The following is an 18,762-nucleotide window of genomic DNA, read 5'->3' on the forward strand; positions in this document are numbered from 1 at the left end:
GGAAAATGGACAATCGAGCATACCATTGTATATCGGCTTGTTTAAGGCCATACAAAGATCTTTGTAATCTGCAAACTTGATTAGATTTGGTTGAGTGCATACCAGGAGGCAAAGTCATGTAAACCTCCTCATGAAGGTCTCCATGAAAAAAGGCATTATTCACATCTAATTGCTTTAAATGCCAGTTGTTAATAGCAGCTAAAGCACAATACCAAGGTAGTCTTAACCTTCAATAAGTATACCCCTTTACTACTAACCTGACCTTATATCTTTTTACTGACCCATCAGCCTTGTGTTTAAGTTTATAAACCCATTTGCATCCAATAGCAAATTTGTTAGAAGTGAGGTCAGTCAAAATCCAAGTATGATTAGCCTCTAAAGCCTCAATTTTAGCATTCATCACTTTGATCCATTTGTTTGATTGGGAAGCTTCTTTAAATGACTTAGGTTTTGTCTTAGAGGATGCAAGTATGCAACCATGATAAAACTATGGTATGTAGGAGACAAACTTTTGTAAGATAAAACAAAGGCTAAAGGATAGCGAGTACCATGAGGATTGACCAATAATAGTTGATGTGAATGTAGTGTGAAAGTCTAGAAACTTCTTTGGTCTGGTTCTTTCCCTGTCAAATCTTCTAGGAGTAAAATTGGTGAATTTGATGGATCAAAAAAAGTGTCTGAGGAGCCCAATTGCGAATGATCAACAAAAATGTTAGGTGATTGAGAATTATCAGGGATAGTAGAGTGTGAAGGTGGTGAAGAAAAATCCAAATTCTTACCATGATCATAAATGGTAGGATAGGAATGCATAGGGAATGTGGGAAAAGATTGAGAGGCACTAGGATAGAAAAGATTGAGAGGCACTAGGAAAGGCATAAGGGAAGCAGTCTTCATAGAAAATGACATGTCTAGATACCATTGTGGCTCTAGTGGAAAGATCAAAGGTAATGTACCCTTTAGTGGAAAGATCAAAGGTAATGTACCCTTTAGTGAGAGTGCTAGTGTAGCACAAGCAACTAAAGACTTTTAAGGAAGAAATGTCATATGCAGTGCCATATAATTTTTCAAAAGGAGACATATTATTAAGAAGTGGAGTTGGTAAACAATTGATACGTAAAACAACATGTTGTAAAGCAAAAGACCAAAAAATTGGTGGTAACTTGGACAGAAAAAGAAGTGTTCAAGTAGCATTTAATAAATGCTGATGTTTTTTCTCTACTATTCCATTTTGTTGTGGAGTTTCAACACAAGAAGTCTGGTGTATTATACCAGTACTATGATAAAACTGTTTCATGATAAACTCAACACCATTATCTGATCAAATAGCTTTCACTTTTGTGTTAAATTGCCTCTCAACATTGGAAACAAAGGCTTGTAAATGAGTTTGAGTCTCAGCTTTAGAAGTCATTATAAAAATCCAAACAAATCTAGTGTGATCATCCATAATGGTAAGAAAATACTTGTGTCCATTCAAAACAGTTGTGGCACAAGGGCCCCAAATATCTACATGTATCAAAGAGAAAGGACTAGAAGCATAGGAGTCACTATTGGGAAATGGAAGTTTTCTCTATTTTGCTTTATGGCAAGTGTCACAAACAAAAGTTTTATCACAAGTCAACATAGGATAAGTTTGTTATGACAATTGCATCCTATCATATGAAGGATGACTTAAATGAAAATGCCAAACATCAATGATTTCTTTATTACAAGACAACACAGACTTAACATAAATGAAATTATTGTTAGCCTTGGGAACTGAATTGATAGCATGTACTCTAAGCTTGTATTGACTTTCCACTACACTAATTGCACTAATCATCCTCTGGCTGCTTATATCTTGAATCAAACATGAATTAGAAAAGAAGGTTAACTTGCAATTTAATGTAGAAACCAATTTTGATATAGAGATTAAATTGAAATTGAAAGATGGCAAGTATAGCACATCTTCTAAATGTAAAAACTCCGTAAATTTGACTGTTCTAGAGTGTGTGGCTATGACTTGTTGACCAGTAGGTAGGCGAACTACTATCGGATTTATTTCTCTATATGTAGTATAACAAGTCAATGAGGAGGCAATATGATCTATAAAACTAGAATCCAAAATCTATGTTGCAGCTTCAGGCTTTTGAACATTACAAACAAGGGATAGTATATTACCTATGCTTGATGTATAAGTAGAACTTGTACCAATCTGGTTAACCTGTGATCCATGAGAGCTATTATTGCTGGCAGCCAACAAAGACGTAAGTGTTTGATACTATTGCTGAGTGATTTTAATATCTTGACCACCATTACTAGTCTCTGAACTCAAAACATTTTCTTCTTCCATAACAGTGTTATTAACTAAAGCTCCTTCAGGTTTATACAATTCGTGACTAGGTGGATAACCGTGCTTCTTATAGCACTCATCCACTATATGATTAGTGATACCACAGTGGGTGTAAACTTTACCATTGTTGCTTTTGCCTCCTAGCCCTCCTCTACCAAAACCTCTATTGGAGAAGAAATTAGGTGGAAAATCATTTTTCCTATAACATGTTTCTGTTGTGTGATTATCTCTACCACAGTAACTGCAAGAATTAGATGACCGTGTATTAGCAGTAGCATTAACCAAACTCAGATTGTGAAATGCATTAGAACTTGCGAATTGCCTTTCTTGTTGTGCCATATAAGAGAAAACTTTGTTAATCGATGGCAAGGGATCCATCATGAGTATGTTTGATCTAACATGATTGTACCGATCATTAAGACCACGCATAAACTCCATTATTCTATCTTAATCTTTCCTTTTCTTTACATCAACAAGAGCATCACAACCACATTTAGAAGCACATGTACACACATGATTGGGTTGATAACTCTCAAGCTCATCCCAAATTGTTCTTAGCTTTGTAAAATAATCAGTAATATCCATGTCCTTGTTTAATCAAAGCTAATTTGTGTTGTAAATCGGAAATTCAAAGCAAATCACCTTGTGAGTTTTGTGCTTTTAAATCTTTCCAGATATCAACAGCGTTGTCCATCCATAAAATGCTCTGATGAATGGAAGTTGCAACTGAGTGTACAAGCCATGAAACCACCATGTTATTCGCTTTTTTCCAAGCTGCGTACAATCTATGATTCGAGGCTAGTTGAGGAAGGGAACCATCGACAAATTATACTTTGTTCTTTGCACTCAAGGCCATGAGAGCTTATATGCTCCAAGAATTGTAATTTGTTGGATCCAAAAAAGGCAAAACTAATGAGGTAGCTGGATTTTCACTAGGGTGCAAGTAGTTAGGGCTATGAACACTAAGAGATTCATCTTATTCTTCACTCATCTTGAAGAATCAACAGAGTACTAAATAGATTGAACAAACAAATGAGAAAAAGATGAAGGATAGAGTAGCGCAACAGAGCTCTTCAATTGAAGAGCTTTGATACCATAACAAAGGTATGAAGAAATGTCATGGATGAACTCAAATGAAGAAGAAGAGATATCTTGTGAATGAAGCTATTGGAATAAAGAGAATATCTTATCATAGAAAAATGAATTAGAATTGTGTTTATTGTTGATTGATGAATATAAAGTATTTTACATTACTTATATACTCTCTATAACTACCATAACAAAAAATTAACCACCTTTAACTAATTATAACAGACTTAGTTAGTTAGATAACTAATAACTAACTCAAATTACACTAGGATGGTTAATATTGTTGTTTATGTATCGTTTGGGAGTATAGTTACCTTTGTTCAGGAACAAATGGAAGAAGTAGCTTGTTATTCAAGAGAGTTCTCGAGTTATTTCTTGTGGGTGGTCAAAGCTTCAGAAGAAATTAAACTACCTATGAGAAAAGAACAGAAAAGGGTTTGGTAGTGACATGGTGCTCCCAATTAAAAGTTCTTGCTCACACGAGGCTGTGGGATGTTTTGTGATACATTGTGGTTGGAATTCCATATTACAAACCTTGTGCTTAGGAGTCCCCATAATTGGAATACCATGTTGGTCAGATCAGAGAACAAACGCAAAGCTTATTGCAGATGTTTGGAAAATAGGAATTAGAACTCCCATTGATGAGAAAAACATTGTGCGACAAGAAGCTCTAAAACATTGTATAAAAGAGATAATGGATGGAGACAAAGAGATGAAGACCAATGTCATTCAATGGAGGACTTTAGCTATATATAAGAGCTATCAGTGAAGGTGGAAGTTCTTATGAAAATATTATAGAATTTACGAATAATTTATTTTATTAATAAGCTTGATCATGCTGTAAATTAGAAATTACTTCGTGATCAGACAAACAATTCCTATTTTATATTTTCAGATGGAAGTTGATGGATAATTATTACTTCTATAAGCTTCATGTCCTAAATTAAAATTACTTCGTTGTACAACATATGTATTATTATTATTATTATTATTATCACTTTCTTTTAAATAAATTGCCTCGTGGACTTCGGTCTTAAATCCACCTTTGTCTCGAGTGTTTAGGTTTTTAGTAAGTCTTGTAACGCATGTACAGCTAATAATTTGCAGTAGTACTTGTTGAACCACACCCCAATGTTAATTAAGTAAGCACTCCAAGCCAGATTGTTGCCGGCAAAAATATAAAATAAAATGTTAGTCACTAGTCAGGTTGACATCATTTTGAAACATGATGATTTTGACCTACTCCTTTCTCCTTTAAAACCCGAGCGAACACTATACATTTTTATTACTTATTATTATGCATATTACTCCAATTTCTCACTACTATGACAATCCTAATACCAACACGTAGATCTTTAGTCCCCACAATAGGAAAAGTGTTGGTGCTTTTACCAGTGGATTTGAACAAAATACAAACAAACTATAATGCCAGAAACCAACTGTATCCCCTAGGGTATATCGTTCTAAGATATATTTAACTTGTCCTCCCTTGTCAATGTTTTGAGACTTATTCTAGACTAAATTAATATAGATCTATATATCTCTACAAAGTTTTTTTTATGAGACATATCTCTATATAAAGTTCTATTATATGGAAATACGTATTATGGGTAATCAACAGAGGTAGACCGCACGATGAAATCTCACCGGTTGAAATGAATTTTCAAATAACTCAACTACCGAATAAAATGTTCTAAAAGTTTAAGGTGACAAACTCAGCATATATATGTATCGTAATATACGATGAAAAAAATCTCCTTAAACAGGTCTATTTCTCCATAAGAATATACTATTTACTAAATAAAATCAAGAGAAAGAACGAAAAGAGAAGAAATTCAAGCTTCATGCTTTTGTCGTCACTTGTAAGACCTGATCAAGGTATTAAATTTATTTTCCCTTAATATGCTTTTGTCAAGAGCACTTGCAAATATGAGTGCAATTCAATCTAAAAGTGTTCAGTTCAATGTAACACCTTCAAGACTTGTGAGATAGAAGACTTGCTACAAAAGAATTTTGTAAATTAAATAGTATTTAACTTCGGTAATACGCAAAAAAAGATTTACATTAAAAAATTATGCATATTATCAATATAAAATTCTAATTCTAATTGAACAACAATACATACGACACCTATGAAATTATATGTAAGTTTTGTCCTAGAACTGATATTGTCGTATACCACCTTCGATCAATCCATCCAATGCACAAATTAATTAATAATAAAGAAGTCTTGTGTGTCTTCTATGTTATTTCCTCCAATTAAACATTTCATTTCTATCACTTGGTTCACATGCCGTCCACAAATTGTCCTTTTCTTGGCTCTAACATTGAATAAATCAACCCCTTCCTCTCTCCAATGTCACATGCACTTACTCATGACCCAAACCAGCTCAGCAGAAGTTGAGGTTCATCACAAAAATGGAGAAGAAAAGCATGGTTAAGAAGAGAGCACACTGTTTGGTGTTGGCATATCCAGCTCAAGGTCACATCAATCCCATGCTTCAATTCTCCAAGCTATTGGAAAATCAAGGGGTGAGAATAACACTTGTTACAACCCGTTTCTACTACAATAACTTGCAAAGAGTGCCTCCTTCTATTGCCCTTGAAACCATCTCTGATGGGTTTGACAAAGGTGGGCCTGGAGAGGCTGGAGGGTCCAAGGCCTATTTGGATCGGTTTAGGCAAGTTGGGCCAGAGACTTTTGCTGAGCTTCTTGAGAAACTTGGTAAATCAAATGACCATGTTGATTGTGTGATTTATAATTCATTGTTACCTTGGGCACTAGATGTTGCCAAGAGATTTGGGATTGCTGGAGCTGCATATCTTACTCAAAATATGGCTGTGAATAGCATATATTACCATGTTCAATTGGGGAAGTTGCAAGCTCCACTCATAGAACAAGAGATTTCCCTTCCTGCCTTACCCAAACTTCATCTTCAGGACATGCCTTCTTTCTTTTTTTATGAAGATTTGTCTTTGCTTGATTTGGTAGTGAGTCAGTTCTCCAATATCGACAAAGCTGATTGGATCCTATGTAACACCTTCTATGATCTGGATAAAGAGGTAAGAAAAAAAATATAGATACATTATATACTTTTGTATTTAACTTAAATGTCTGGTTTTTGTGTCAAGGTACACTAGGAGGATATTAAATATAAATTCTTTGATCTTATTGATGTAGGAAGTGAGAACTATAAATATAAATTATTATATCATATTTGAATGATTAAGATTAAAAGAAAAATGTACATGATTTTTTAAGTAATGATGCAAATAATCACTAACTTTTAATCTTGGTTATTAATGTATGATGTGTGATTCAGATTTATAGCTCACATTCTTGTAATGTGTCTCTAAAAACTATTTTTATATTAGATTACAGATTGGTTTATGAAGATTTGGCCAAAATTTAAGACCATTGGACCAAACATACCATCTTACTTCTTAGACAAACAATGTGAAGATGACCAAGATTATGGGATTACACAATTTAAGAGTGAAGAATGCATGGAATGGCTAGATGATAAGCCAAAAGGCTCCGTTGTTTATGTATCGTTTGGGAGTTTAGTTACCTTCGGTGAGGAACAAATGAAAGAACTAGTTTGTTGTTTGAGAGAGTGCTCGAATTATTTCTTGTGGGTGGTTAGAGCTTCTGAACAAATTAAACTCCCTAAAGATTTTGAGAAAAGAACAGACAAGGGTTTGGTAGTGACATGGTGTCCCCAAGTAAAAATTCTTGCTCACGAGGCTGTGGGATGTTTTGTGACACATTGTGGTTGGAATTCCATATTAGAAACCTTGTGCTTAGGAGTCCCAATAGTTGCAATACCATGTTGGTCTGATCAGAGCACAAATGCTAAGCTTATTGCAGATGTTTGGAAAATAGGAATTAGAGCCCCAGTTGATGAGAAAAAGGTTGTGCGACAAGAAGCTCTAAAACACTGTATAAAGGAGATAATGGATAAAGGCAAAGAGATGAAGATCAATGCCCTTCAATGGAAGACTTTAGCTGTAAGAGGTGTTAGTAAAGGTGGAAGTTCTTACGAAAATGCTGTAGAATTTGTGAATAGTTTATTATAACATTCATAAGCTTCATGTTCTAAATTAGAAATTACTTTATGATCGAACTTAAACAATTTCTATTCTTTATTTTTACGTAAGAGTTTGATGAATAACTTATTGCATAGCTCCATGTCCTAAATTGATTTTCTGCACATGTAAATAAGAAAGAAGGCAGATCCTTATGTTGAAGTTTAGGTATCGCCGAAAGGGAATTCTCATGGTCTGTGAGGGCGAACTTGCAACTTTCCCAAGTGAACATCATAATATATAATATATAATATATAGGGTAAATAATTATTTTTGTTGATAAATATGTAAAACATTGATAAATTTATCCTTGAAAAATAAAAATTTAAATTTTAATCCCTGAAAGTAAAAAAAGTGCAAAAAATTCATAATTCATTAATTTTTGTCTGTTACCGTTAATGAAAAAGCTTACGTGATACATTCAAGGACGAAACTGGCAGCACTCTACAAAAATAACTATTTACCCATAATTTAATTTAATTTTCATTTTTTTCCCTTTTTTAATTGTTGCAAGTATAATATTACAATAAACATTTAAAAAAATAGAAAAACAAGTATAAATTAGAAGAAACATAATAATAGACATAATCTTGATTAATAAGCATAATTTATCTGTTGTTTTGATATTTTTATTGTGACAACATTAAGTAATGACAAAATCAAGTTGTGTCTGATTTTTTTGTAAAGATTAATTTAATGATTGTGCATTTTTGTTTGAGTCTCATATTTTTATAAGGTATTGTCATATTAGAAATTTTAAAGCAATTAACAAATTATGTTTATTAATTAATATTATGCTTATTATTATGTTTGTTCTAACTTATCTTTGTTTTCCTATTTTTTAAAGTGTTTATCATAATGTTATGTTTTCAACGAAAAATGGGAGAAAGATAAAAATTAAATTATATATTGGACAAATAGTCATTTTTGTCCCTAGATGTGTAATGCGTTGACAAAGTCGTCTCACATAAACTCTTTCATTAACAGTAACGGACACAAGTTAATGGATGGATAAATTTGTCGTACTTTTTTCATCATTTTTGAAGATTAAAATTTGAATTTTGATATTTCGATGATAAATTTATCAATACTTTACATACTTAAAAACAAAAATAACTATTTATCCAAATATATATATTACTACTAGAACAGTCATATTTTGACAAAGATAATTAAGCAGCTCCAACTATTCCAAATCGTTCATTATATGTAGGCATTATAAGCTCCCTAGAGATTTTGAGGGAAAAAAAAGAAAAGAAAAAGGCTTGGTAGTGACGTGGTGCTTCCGGCTAGAAGTTCTGGCTCACGAGGCTATATTTTTAACGCTTCTAATATATTTATATTTTTATTTAAGTTCCAAAAATATGTAGATCATTTATTATTAATTATTATCAAATATTTTTTAGAAGAATTAATACAAATCAAATAATTGAACTTAAGTGATTAATGTGTAAAAATTAAGATTAAATCGTTTGGATGATATCCAAATTTCATCTTTGATGAAAATAATTTTTAACTAGATTTTGTCTTTCTCTCGACTAAATTATAGATTAGTCAAATTTTTTTTTTCCTAATAAAATGGAGAGTTAAGACCAAAAAATGGACTAATACAACATAAACAAAATATTTTAAAGACAAATGAAAATACATATATTTAAAAAATAAAACAAAATAACAAGGTCAAAAATAAGATTTTTGTTTTATTAGCAACTCAATAATTTTTTTTATTAGATCCTAAAAGAATTCTTTAATTTATTATGGACTTAAAATATCTTAACCCTGGATTTTTTTAAGTAATGTTATAATGTAACAATGTGAATGTGGGGAGAATTGTTTCTGTTAATTAAGTTGAGTTTCAAAATGTAAAAATGAATAAATTAGTAACATAAAAGAAAACAATAAAAATTAAAATTTCTCTAAAACTTGATATTTCTTATGATTTTGATGGTGAAATTTTATTTGAAGAATTAAAAATTATTAGAGATGTTTCAACAATTAAATCAAATTCAAACTTTACGATATTGAGTTTTTGGAATTGTTTTTCTAATGCATTTATAATTTATAAAATAATATTAACTATTTATATTATTGTTGCATATAGTAAAAGAAGTTTATCGAAATTGATAATATTAAAATTTTATTTGTGATCTATTATTTCATCATAAGGTAGACTAAATACTTTTGTTTTGATTTTTATTGAAATTATTTTTTAAAGAATCTTGATTATGAAAAAATTATAATTAATGACAAATTATTAATGAGTTTTGTACTAAAAAAATACAAAAATATCAATATTTAAATAATTACGAGGACATAGCCAAAAATCTCAAGGTCCATCATGCACATCCCTCCGCTACTTCCTATGAATAAATTCTGATTTGGTTACAGTAACAACAGCTAATTTTAACTACTAATACAATTTTTTTTTTCGTTTTTCTTTCTGATTTTCTTTTTTTAGTATTTATGGTGAAATTTATCCAAATATGCCCAAATCATTTAAGTGAGACGAATGTTGTTTGTATTATCAAACCCATGCACCCTCAATAAGAGGCTCATATCAGGCCTAACCTCTTGTCTGCTAGTAAATTATTTATCATTACATATATCTACCGGTTTAGCATTATCTGCTGCAAAATAAGCATGAAAGGTCAAAACATATTCCTATGTACAACTGAGCTAGGCCATATATGCATTCTGTCAAATACATACCTTTTGTCAGGTTCAGTGATGTTAGCCAAAGGCAGGACAAAATATCAATTCTCAAATTCAAAATACATAATATAAAATAAGAAACGTAAATAATCCATCTATGCTACAACAAAGGCCTTTGCATTAAATACAATGTTTACAAAGGTCTTGTTTGTTTGGATAAACTTGGACATAAATAAGTATAGGAAAATAAAATGAATTAAGTTTCTCTTTAAAATCAACTTACACTTTAGTTTCCGGAGAAGACGAATGATTTTTTTTTTTATAAAAGTTATTAAATGCATAAGGTCTTCTCATGATTTTCTTGTTTTCTTTCTTTTCTTTAATATATTTTTTGTTTTGTTTAAGAAAAAACTGAGTTTAATTTTGTGAGAAATTCAACTTATTCTTATTTTCCTTTTCTATAAGTGTTTTAGAAAAATCTATCGAAACAATACCGAAGTTTAAAAATTCTTTACATTGAAGTGGACTTTAGTACTGCAGCCGGCAACACCAATATTTAAGGTTTGGCACATGATTTGCCGTCCACAAATTGTTATTTATTCGTGTATAAGTCAACCCCTCCTAGCTCCTTTTTCATCACTCTCATCACACCCTCATGAGAGAAATGGAGGAGAAAAACATGGCAAGGAGAGCACACTGTTTGGTCTTAGCATATCCACTTCAAGGCCACATTAATCCCATACTTCAATTCTCTAAGCTATTGGAACATCAAGGGTCAAGAATAACACTTGTTACCTACCGATTCTATCAAAACAACTTGCAAAGAGTGCCTCCTTCTTTTGCAATTGAAACCATCTCTGATGGGTTTGACCAAGGTGGACCAATACATGCTGAGAGCCACAAGGCCTACATGGATCGCTCTACTCAAGTGGGGTCAGAATCTTTAGCTGAACTTCTTGAGAAACTTGGTCAATCAAAAAACCATGTTGATTGTGTTATTTATGATTCATTCTTTCCTTGGGCACTAGATGTTGCGAAGAGTTTTGGGATAATGGGGGCTGTTTTTCTCACTCAAAATATGACTGTCAATAGCATATACTATCATGTCCACTTAGGAAAGCTACAAGTTCCCCTCACAGAACATGAGTTTTCTCTTCCTTCCTTGCCAAAACTTCAGCTTGAAGACATGCCCTCTTTCTTGCTTACATATGTGGAGCATCCATATTATCTTGATTTTTTTGTGGATCAATTCTCCAATATAGACAAAGCTGACTGGGTTCTATGCAATACATTCTATGAGCTGGATAAAGAGGTAAGAAGAAACCGATTAATACATGTACAATATTCTAGACATAGGCGTTGAATTTGAATGCACTTTTAGTGGTAAATTTTTAAATTAACATGTATTGTGATATTATTTAAAAAAGTGGAGCATCAAACTTCTTAAATAATTAGTGCAGAAAATTATCTCATGCATCAATAATTAGTTCTTACATTTTCTGTTAGTAGCAGCACTTTTAGACCCTAATCGTCATTTTATCTTGTTAATCATTGAAAATGTAGGGAAAACAAGTGGTAAAAAAATTTTAGGATCTAAACTCAAAAGAATTAAATTTTATAGGGTCTAAAAGTGTTTAAAAAATATCAGCAACTAAGTTAACGAGGAGGATTATGTCACTAACAAAGAAAAATACAGAGATTAAAAGTGCTTGAAATAATTTATAGAAATTAAAGATATATTAAAACTAAATTCACACAAACAAAAGATATATTAAAACTCAATTCATATTTACTTCGGTCTCAAATATAAACAACAAAATTTTTTTATTTTTTAATCTCAAATTTAAACAAATATTAATTACCTATCTCTTATTTAATCAGATCATCTCTAAAATATCTTTCATAATCTTTTTTTATACATAATGTTAAGTTTTAATGAATGATAATTTAAGAAAAATATTTATCTTTTAATTAAAAATGACTATTTATTGAAGTTACTTAGTTTCCTTAATAAGTATGTATATTTGTTTATGGCATTTAAACATGTAATGATTGCTGACTAGAATTTGACTTTAGGTAGCAAATTGGATTACAAAGATTTGGCCAAAATTTAGGAATATTGGACCAAACATACCATCTATGTTCTTGGACAAGCGACATGAGGACGACAAAGATTATGGTGTGGCACAATTTGAGAGTGAAGAATGCATAGAATGGCTCAATGATAAACCAAAAGGGTCTGTTGTTTATGTATCGTTTGGGAGTATAGCTATGCTTGGTGGAGAGCAAATGGAGGAACTAGCTTATGGTTTAAATGAGTGCTCAAATTACTTTTTGTGGGTGGTCAGAGCCTCTGAAGAGATTAAGCTCCCCAGAGGTTTTGAAAAGAAATCAGAGAAGGGCTTGATAGTGACATGGTGCTCCCAATTAAAAGTTTTAGCTCATGAGGCCATAGGATGCTTTGTGACACATTGTGGTTGGAACTCCACATTAGAAACTTTGTGCATAGGAGTCCCAACAATTGCAATACCACATTGGTCAGATCAGACCACAAATGCAAAGCTTATGGCAGATGTTTGGAAAATTGGAATTAGAGCTCAAACTAATGAGAAAAAGATTGTGCGGCGAGAAACACTAAAGCAGTGTATAAGGGATGTAATGGAGAGCGAGGAAGGCAAAGTGATAAAGAGCAATGTCATTCAATGGAAGACTTTGGCTTTAAAGGCTATTGGTGAAGGTGGAAGTTCTTATCAAAATATCATAGAATTTACAAATAACTTGTTTTGTTCACAAGCTTCATGACATAAACTCCAAATTGCTTCCTGATCGATCAAGCAGGTGGTTCTTTGTTTATATTTTCATGAATCTAGGTGTGATTGATAGTAAGTAATAAATGTTTTATAATTAGTATATTAATGTATCTACCAATGTAATGTGTTTACTTTAATGTATTTGATTTTTTTGTTATATATAATAATTTCTCTCAAAAAACAGTATATTATTAGACAAACAAAAAAAAAACATTAACATATGTTGTGGTAGTCTAGTACTTTCTACAATGATTGCTTTGCAAAGCATATATAGTACATGACTAAATCTGGTACAAGATATATGTCTTCTTAAAAAATTTACCACGAGAAGGCTAAAGGTACTAATTTTGAGAAACTTTTTGTTCTGGGGTCCATCTCCATGTCCAAGTTTGAGAGTACAACAACCATTGCTAGTACTGCAAAGCCAGAAGTAAGAAGAAGGACTTCTCTATACCCCAATTCTTTTCCTTGGTTGAAGCCAAATATAAAGGGGTAGTTGATTTAAGATGATTCCAGAAGTACATGTTTTCTGAGTACATGATCATATGCAAGATGATGAATCCAAATAAACAGTAAAACACATGCATGAAGTTCATTAATCATATTTCTTGACATCATTTTGCCAAAATAGGTCTTCCAAGTAGTCAATAATCATCTTAACTACTATTTATTATGGAAACTCAAATTTTTAAGTTGCTTACTGATGTAGAAGTGTGACGCAACCATGGACTAAACATGATTAAGGTGTGAAAGAGGAGGCGGTTAGGAATTTAATATCGAATTCAATATCCCAAAATATTCATATAAAGTTTAAAAATGAAGAAATCACTTAAAGAATGTGTCATTCCAAAATTAGTTATGATTTATTAGAAAAATTAGAAATATTAATATATTTTTTTTTTTAATAAAGATATCATATATTTTTATCATATTTATAGTATTAATTTACGAATAAGTTAATTAGTGATATTTGGAATAAATAATATTTTCTTGTTTCCTTTTATTTAGATTCTAGGAAGTTTTAGTTTTTCTTATACATAGAGAAAACATATGTACTGATCAAAAGAGAAAGATTATTATTGAATTAAAAATTGAGATTTTTTCATTTTCTCAACTCTTGATATTTTCTTGAATCAATGAATAGTTCAATCCTATCTCAATCTCATGACATTCTTAGCAATTAACAAATTACTCTAGATATTCTTACGAGATGGTGAAATCCTCGTTTCTTTTCCCATCAAGTAGGCTGCATCACTTACAAACACACATAACAGAAACATGTGACCATGCAATAAAGATTCAGATGAACTTCTACCTGTAGAGGGAATATATTTTCCATATATCTAAAACGATCCGCGCTATTTGTATTTAGAAGTTTTCTTGAATTTATGGGTACCATAAGGGTCACAATGAGAGCAAGTGAGCAGCCAGTCAGCAGTCCTATAGCATAAGAAACAGTTAAATGCTTATGAGAGAAAGTAAACAGAATGTTGTTTTTCTTTATAAACAAATTATTGTTACAGATACGGAGTTACGTAGATATCACTACAATTTCTTAAAAAAATCAACCACTTATTGGAGCTCAGTCCTCACCTAATAAGAATGTAACCTTGTGTCGTTCCCTTTTAGAAGTTGGTCTCAATGGTTACATTCCTTTTCTGCGATTTCCATTTCCAAAGTGCTTAATGAAGGCTGATTCCACCTTATCCATGAGTCTATTAACCTGTACAAAACATGATGTAGCAGGAAGCAATTTAGTATTGGAAAACAGTTAGTTTTGATGAATTGAAAGATGAGAGCATATGTTTTGAAGGTAGAACCTCATCTGTGTTGCCAAAGTATGAAATACCAACCACCTTTAAGTACTCCTTTGATGCATTTCTTGCAGTGACCTGAAGTGGTAAATGGTAATTAATAGTCAGTACTGAAGAACATAACTGAAAAGATTGCTTCCATATATAATCTTTCAGAACCAAATATGAGACCTTGTCATACTTCCTCATGATTTTTGAGAATGCCATCAAGTTCAAGAAGCTGCAAATCAATTGAGAATATCTTCGTTAGTTTTGTAACGATAATCATGCTTTGTCCAATTTTAAGTTAAAAAGTGAAAGAGGGAGCCAAGTTTCCTATAGCGTTTCACAAGTCGAAGCTTGTGATAGAATTCCTTCAAGACTTTGCTCATTTGTTCCTCTACCTTCCACAGCTCTTTCTTGCTGAAAGACAAGTGATCATGATTTGAAGCCAAGAGCAAGCCTCTTAATGTTGATACTGGAGTTTCAAGTGTGACCACATTGATCTTTACATAGAAAAGGATCTCCAAATGTGCTGGTCTAAAGCCCTGAAAGGATGTTGCTGTAGAATTGGGTTGTTTCACATGACTACCACAGTACCACTTCCATCTTTCAAATGACTTTCACTGCTCATCTCAATTTCATGAATCAAATCCATCAGTAAACTTGAGCGACCTTCAAAACAGTAACATATATGCATTAGAATGTAGATTGTAAAATGGCATTCCCTTCTAAAGAAACCAAAGTGTGCTTTTCTTCTCATAATCTGTTCCATAGTTTCTTCAACATCATGATTCATCATCTAATTTTTATGTTACATACTCATCGTATAAAGACTATATATTAATAAAATATCCATATTAAAATAAGAGTTTAATTTTGGTACAATGTTAATTTAAATTTTTACACCATGAAATTAAGTAAAATCTTAGATATGACTTCTAAAATAATGATTATAAAATAAAAAAATTAATTATATAACAATTCATAATATCTAAATAATTTAGTGAGTTGGATAAATGAAGATAAGTTTGTTTAAAATATTGACATTAAGGAAGAAAGACATAAAAAAAAAGAAGTGAGTGTTGATGAGGTATTTAAAATAAAAAAATCTAAATATCGTTGTCTTTTTTCCTCTCTTCTAATTTTTTCTTGGGCGACTCTCTATGATTTCATAACCGGAGGAAAGGAAAACCAAGGAAGAAAGGAAAAATTTGAAAAGTATCTTACAAAAAATACTTTTGAGAATTTGGTCTTTAACTATACCTGATGATATTATACGATTCATGTATCCGATGTCATACCCAAATAAATTGTTATTGTAAAGTTTTGTGTTTTAGAGAGAAAAAATCAAAAAGAGAAAATTATACAATTTAGAGTATTAAATGACTAAATGTTGAGAGAGCTAGAAGGATTAATTTGCTCGACATTTATACTAACGAGGCCTGGCATCATTTATATGAAGCTGAAGTTGTGCTAGCAAATGAATCGTTGGTGGTAGCTGAACTCTTGAACCCTACCACCACCTTTTCTCTGAGCAATCTAAGCATTCCTTTGCTTCCTCAAATCATCAGCCTCCTCCATGACTTAATTCACCTTCTTTCTGTAGAAGGCATTGACCTTGTTAAACTCACTATCAAGCTTCTTAAAGAACACAAAATCTTTTTCTCCCCCTTCTTCAACATACTTGAGGAACATGGTTTGGTAAAACACTAAAACTCTTATGAATCCTGTTGTATATTTTTTATTAAATTAAATATTTTAAAAAGTTAAAATCTTAAATTATTATATAAAATTATTTCTGTATTAATGACATATATTAATGTCATATTTTAATTAGTTTTATTTCCTGTTGTAATGTGTATTAGTATCATACTTTAATTGGTATTGTTACCTATTTTAATATATAGTATTAATCAATATTTATTTTGATTGATTAACCTGATTATAAAACAAGGTTCAGTCAATCACGAGGGAAATATCTTTTTCAGAACCTTTATTTTTTTTCCTGCGAGTTCCTAGGTTAGTCTCACAAAACTACTTGTCAGTTTTGTTGTCCCAAAAATCATTTTGGGAAGAATCTATTATATTCTGGGAGACTTGGACATATTTGACGGATAAGTTCTTGGGAAGAACCTATTATATGAGCTGTCTCAGCCTCTCTTAAATAGAATTGAAAGTTTTTTAATAGGATGAAAGAGAAGCTTGAGGACACTAAATAACAATGTTTGCTGTGATTTTTTTTTTTTTTTTGTGTTTGGTGAATCGTATATTAATTTATAAGATCATGGTTTTTGAGTGCTTATCAATGGAGAATACAAAATATAAGCTTACTTGCTAATGAAGAGACCTTTGATCTTTGTTTTTCTAAAGCGGGTCTTCTTACAAGTGCTTAAGACCAACGTGTGGGTCCATATATATGATTATGCAATTATAAAAGATCTTTACCTACAGTATGCACATAGTATATGCGTATGTATTTTTTCTTTTTTTAAGTACATGTGAAAAAAATTAACTTTATAAAGAAAAATAGAGGAGTTACAGTTGTGGGGATTGAACCTAACAATACGCAATTAAAATTCGTAACCCTCTACTGCAGTTCCACCTTTTGATACCACATTTCATGATTTGTGGATGTTGGAATTAGATTGGACTAGATAAATTAATTGTCTTGAAAATGCTTGGATAGAAAGGTTCCGAAAGCATTGTTGTGGCATTTGTGAATGGCATTGAGAGAGAGGATTTATATGTGCGTTGATTGAAAGCCTTTTAGGAGAACTAATATATTTTTTTTTAATAGCGAGAATACTAGCTCTTTGAAATGAGATGAGACTCACTTTTGGACCAATATGTTTTTATCTTAGTATCCATCACCTTATGAGGTGTTAAGCATATCAGTTCTATGTTTTGGAGATATGGGTTTCAAAGTTTTCTCACAATTTTGCTACCACATACTTGGTTTGACAATTAGCATTTTCGTTTATTTGCTTTTGAGGAGATGCTTTAAGTGAGAAAAATGCTACGAGGAGGTAGCTAGTGACAAGCAATTGATTGAGTATCTTCGAATAAATAATTGTGTTACTATTGGTAAAATGAGTATTTCATGGTGCTTCGCTGGCAACCAATTTCAATGGATATATATATTGAATAATCCACTTGCTGCATGTTAGCTTATACGTTGATTGATAATGCTGCGGTGAATTTTTGTTTATCATTATAACTGAATGTGGTTTGATAACTTTATTTGAATTTAATTTGTTAATGTGACTTGAATTGTGTTACATTGGGAACTTGTTATATATTAATATAAAACATTGTGTTATATTACCTGTTATGCTACAAAATTCATATCCCCTACATGGATTGGTATCTTGATTTAAGTGTGTATCATACTTTGATGATTTTTTTAAGGATAAGAATTGATTATTATTCTAAAGTGATGTGATAGAAATATTTGAGGTAACATTTAATATATTATGTTGAGTTGGTTTTGGCACATGGCCAGACTTGGATTGAAGAAGTAGGATTTTATTTTTATGTTTTATTTTTTTAAGAACTTGGTCTATAAATAATTGATATTTAAATTCAGTCATTATGTCTTTAGTTTTATTTTATTTTATTTTATTTGCTCTCTCTCAAATAATTGCATAATATGTATGAAGTTGTTGTTGCTAAGGTTTTTTCTGAAATGACTCATATACTTGAAATGCTCATTACCAATTTTGTGAAAATATTGGTTCCACGAAGGTAAGCGTCAGTCCAAGTAGTTGAGTATGAATCACAACAAAGAGAGAAAATGTTAGTCTGTCTGAAAGAAATCATGGTGCGATAAGCCAACAACTTTGTCTTGTCCCAGTGAGTTGTGTGAAACTTGCTTGTGAGAGAACGTCTGTTTTTAATTTCCTGATTTTGCATCATTCTTAAACTGTTATATTAATTACATAAGATGGAAATAATCAAGGCCTTGTTTCTTTTTATTCTTAGCCAAAAAGCCAACCTT

At 31.5% G+C, this 18,762-nt stretch overlaps 2 protein-coding genes and 2 pseudogenes across 2 annotated transcripts; 3 read left to right on the top strand and 1 right to left on the bottom strand.

The window, feature by feature from the left end:
* The first annotated feature begins 3,688 nt into the window (after positions 1 to 3,688).
* On the top strand, positions 3,689 to 4,242 carry LOC106795620 (UDP glycosyltransferase 9-like; annotated as a pseudogene).
* A 1,466-nt stretch (positions 4,243 to 5,708) lies between these two features.
* On the top strand, positions 5,709 to 7,551 carry LOC100783544 (mogroside IE synthase). Its single transcript, XM_003543810.4, has 2 exons — positions 5,709 to 6,481; positions 6,794 to 7,551. The coding sequence occupies exons 1-2, from the start codon at positions 5,837 to 5,839 to the stop codon at positions 7,496 to 7,498; spliced, it is 1,350 nt and encodes a 449-aa protein (XP_003543858.1). The 5' UTR covers positions 5,709 to 5,836; the 3' UTR covers positions 7,499 to 7,551.
* A 3,272-nt stretch (positions 7,552 to 10,823) lies between these two features.
* LOC100783007 (UDP-glycosyltransferase 74E1) lies at positions 10,824 to 12,992 on the top strand. Its single transcript, XM_003543809.3, has 2 exons — positions 10,824 to 11,471; positions 12,236 to 12,992. Exons 1-2 carry the CDS (start codon positions 10,824 to 10,826, stop codon positions 12,959 to 12,961), a joined length of 1,374 nt encoding a protein of 457 aa, XP_003543857.1. The 3' UTR covers positions 12,962 to 12,992.
* A 295-nt stretch (positions 12,993 to 13,287) lies between these two features.
* Positions 13,288 to 17,736, bottom strand: LOC100782463 (phosphate transporter PHO1 homolog 9-like; annotated as a pseudogene).
* Between the last annotated feature and the right edge of the window lie 1,026 nt (positions 17,737 to 18,762).

The sequence above is a fragment of the Glycine max genome, chromosome 13 (assembly GCF_000004515.6).
Source record: "Glycine max cultivar Williams 82 chromosome 13, Glycine_max_v4.0, whole genome shotgun sequence".
Taxonomy (NCBI): domain Eukaryota; kingdom Viridiplantae; phylum Streptophyta; class Magnoliopsida; order Fabales; family Fabaceae; genus Glycine; species Glycine max.

Excerpts from the sequence above, each read along its gene's own strand:
- LOC100783544 (XM_003543810.4), top strand. The coding sequence starts at position 5,837 with ATGGAGAAGAAAAGCATGGTTAAGAAGAGAGCACACTGTTTGGTGTTG. Across the intron at positions 6,482-6,793 it reads TCTATGATCTGGATAAAGAG|ATTACAGATTGGTTTATGAA; the intron begins GTAAGAAAAAAA and ends TTTTTATATTAG.
- LOC100783007 (XM_003543809.3), top strand. The coding sequence starts at position 10,824 with ATGGAGGAGAAAAACATGGCAAGGAGAGCACACTGTTTGGTCTTAGCA. Across the intron at positions 11,472-12,235 it reads TCTATGAGCTGGATAAAGAG|GTAGCAAATTGGATTACAAA; the intron begins GTAAGAAGAAAC and ends ATTTGACTTTAG.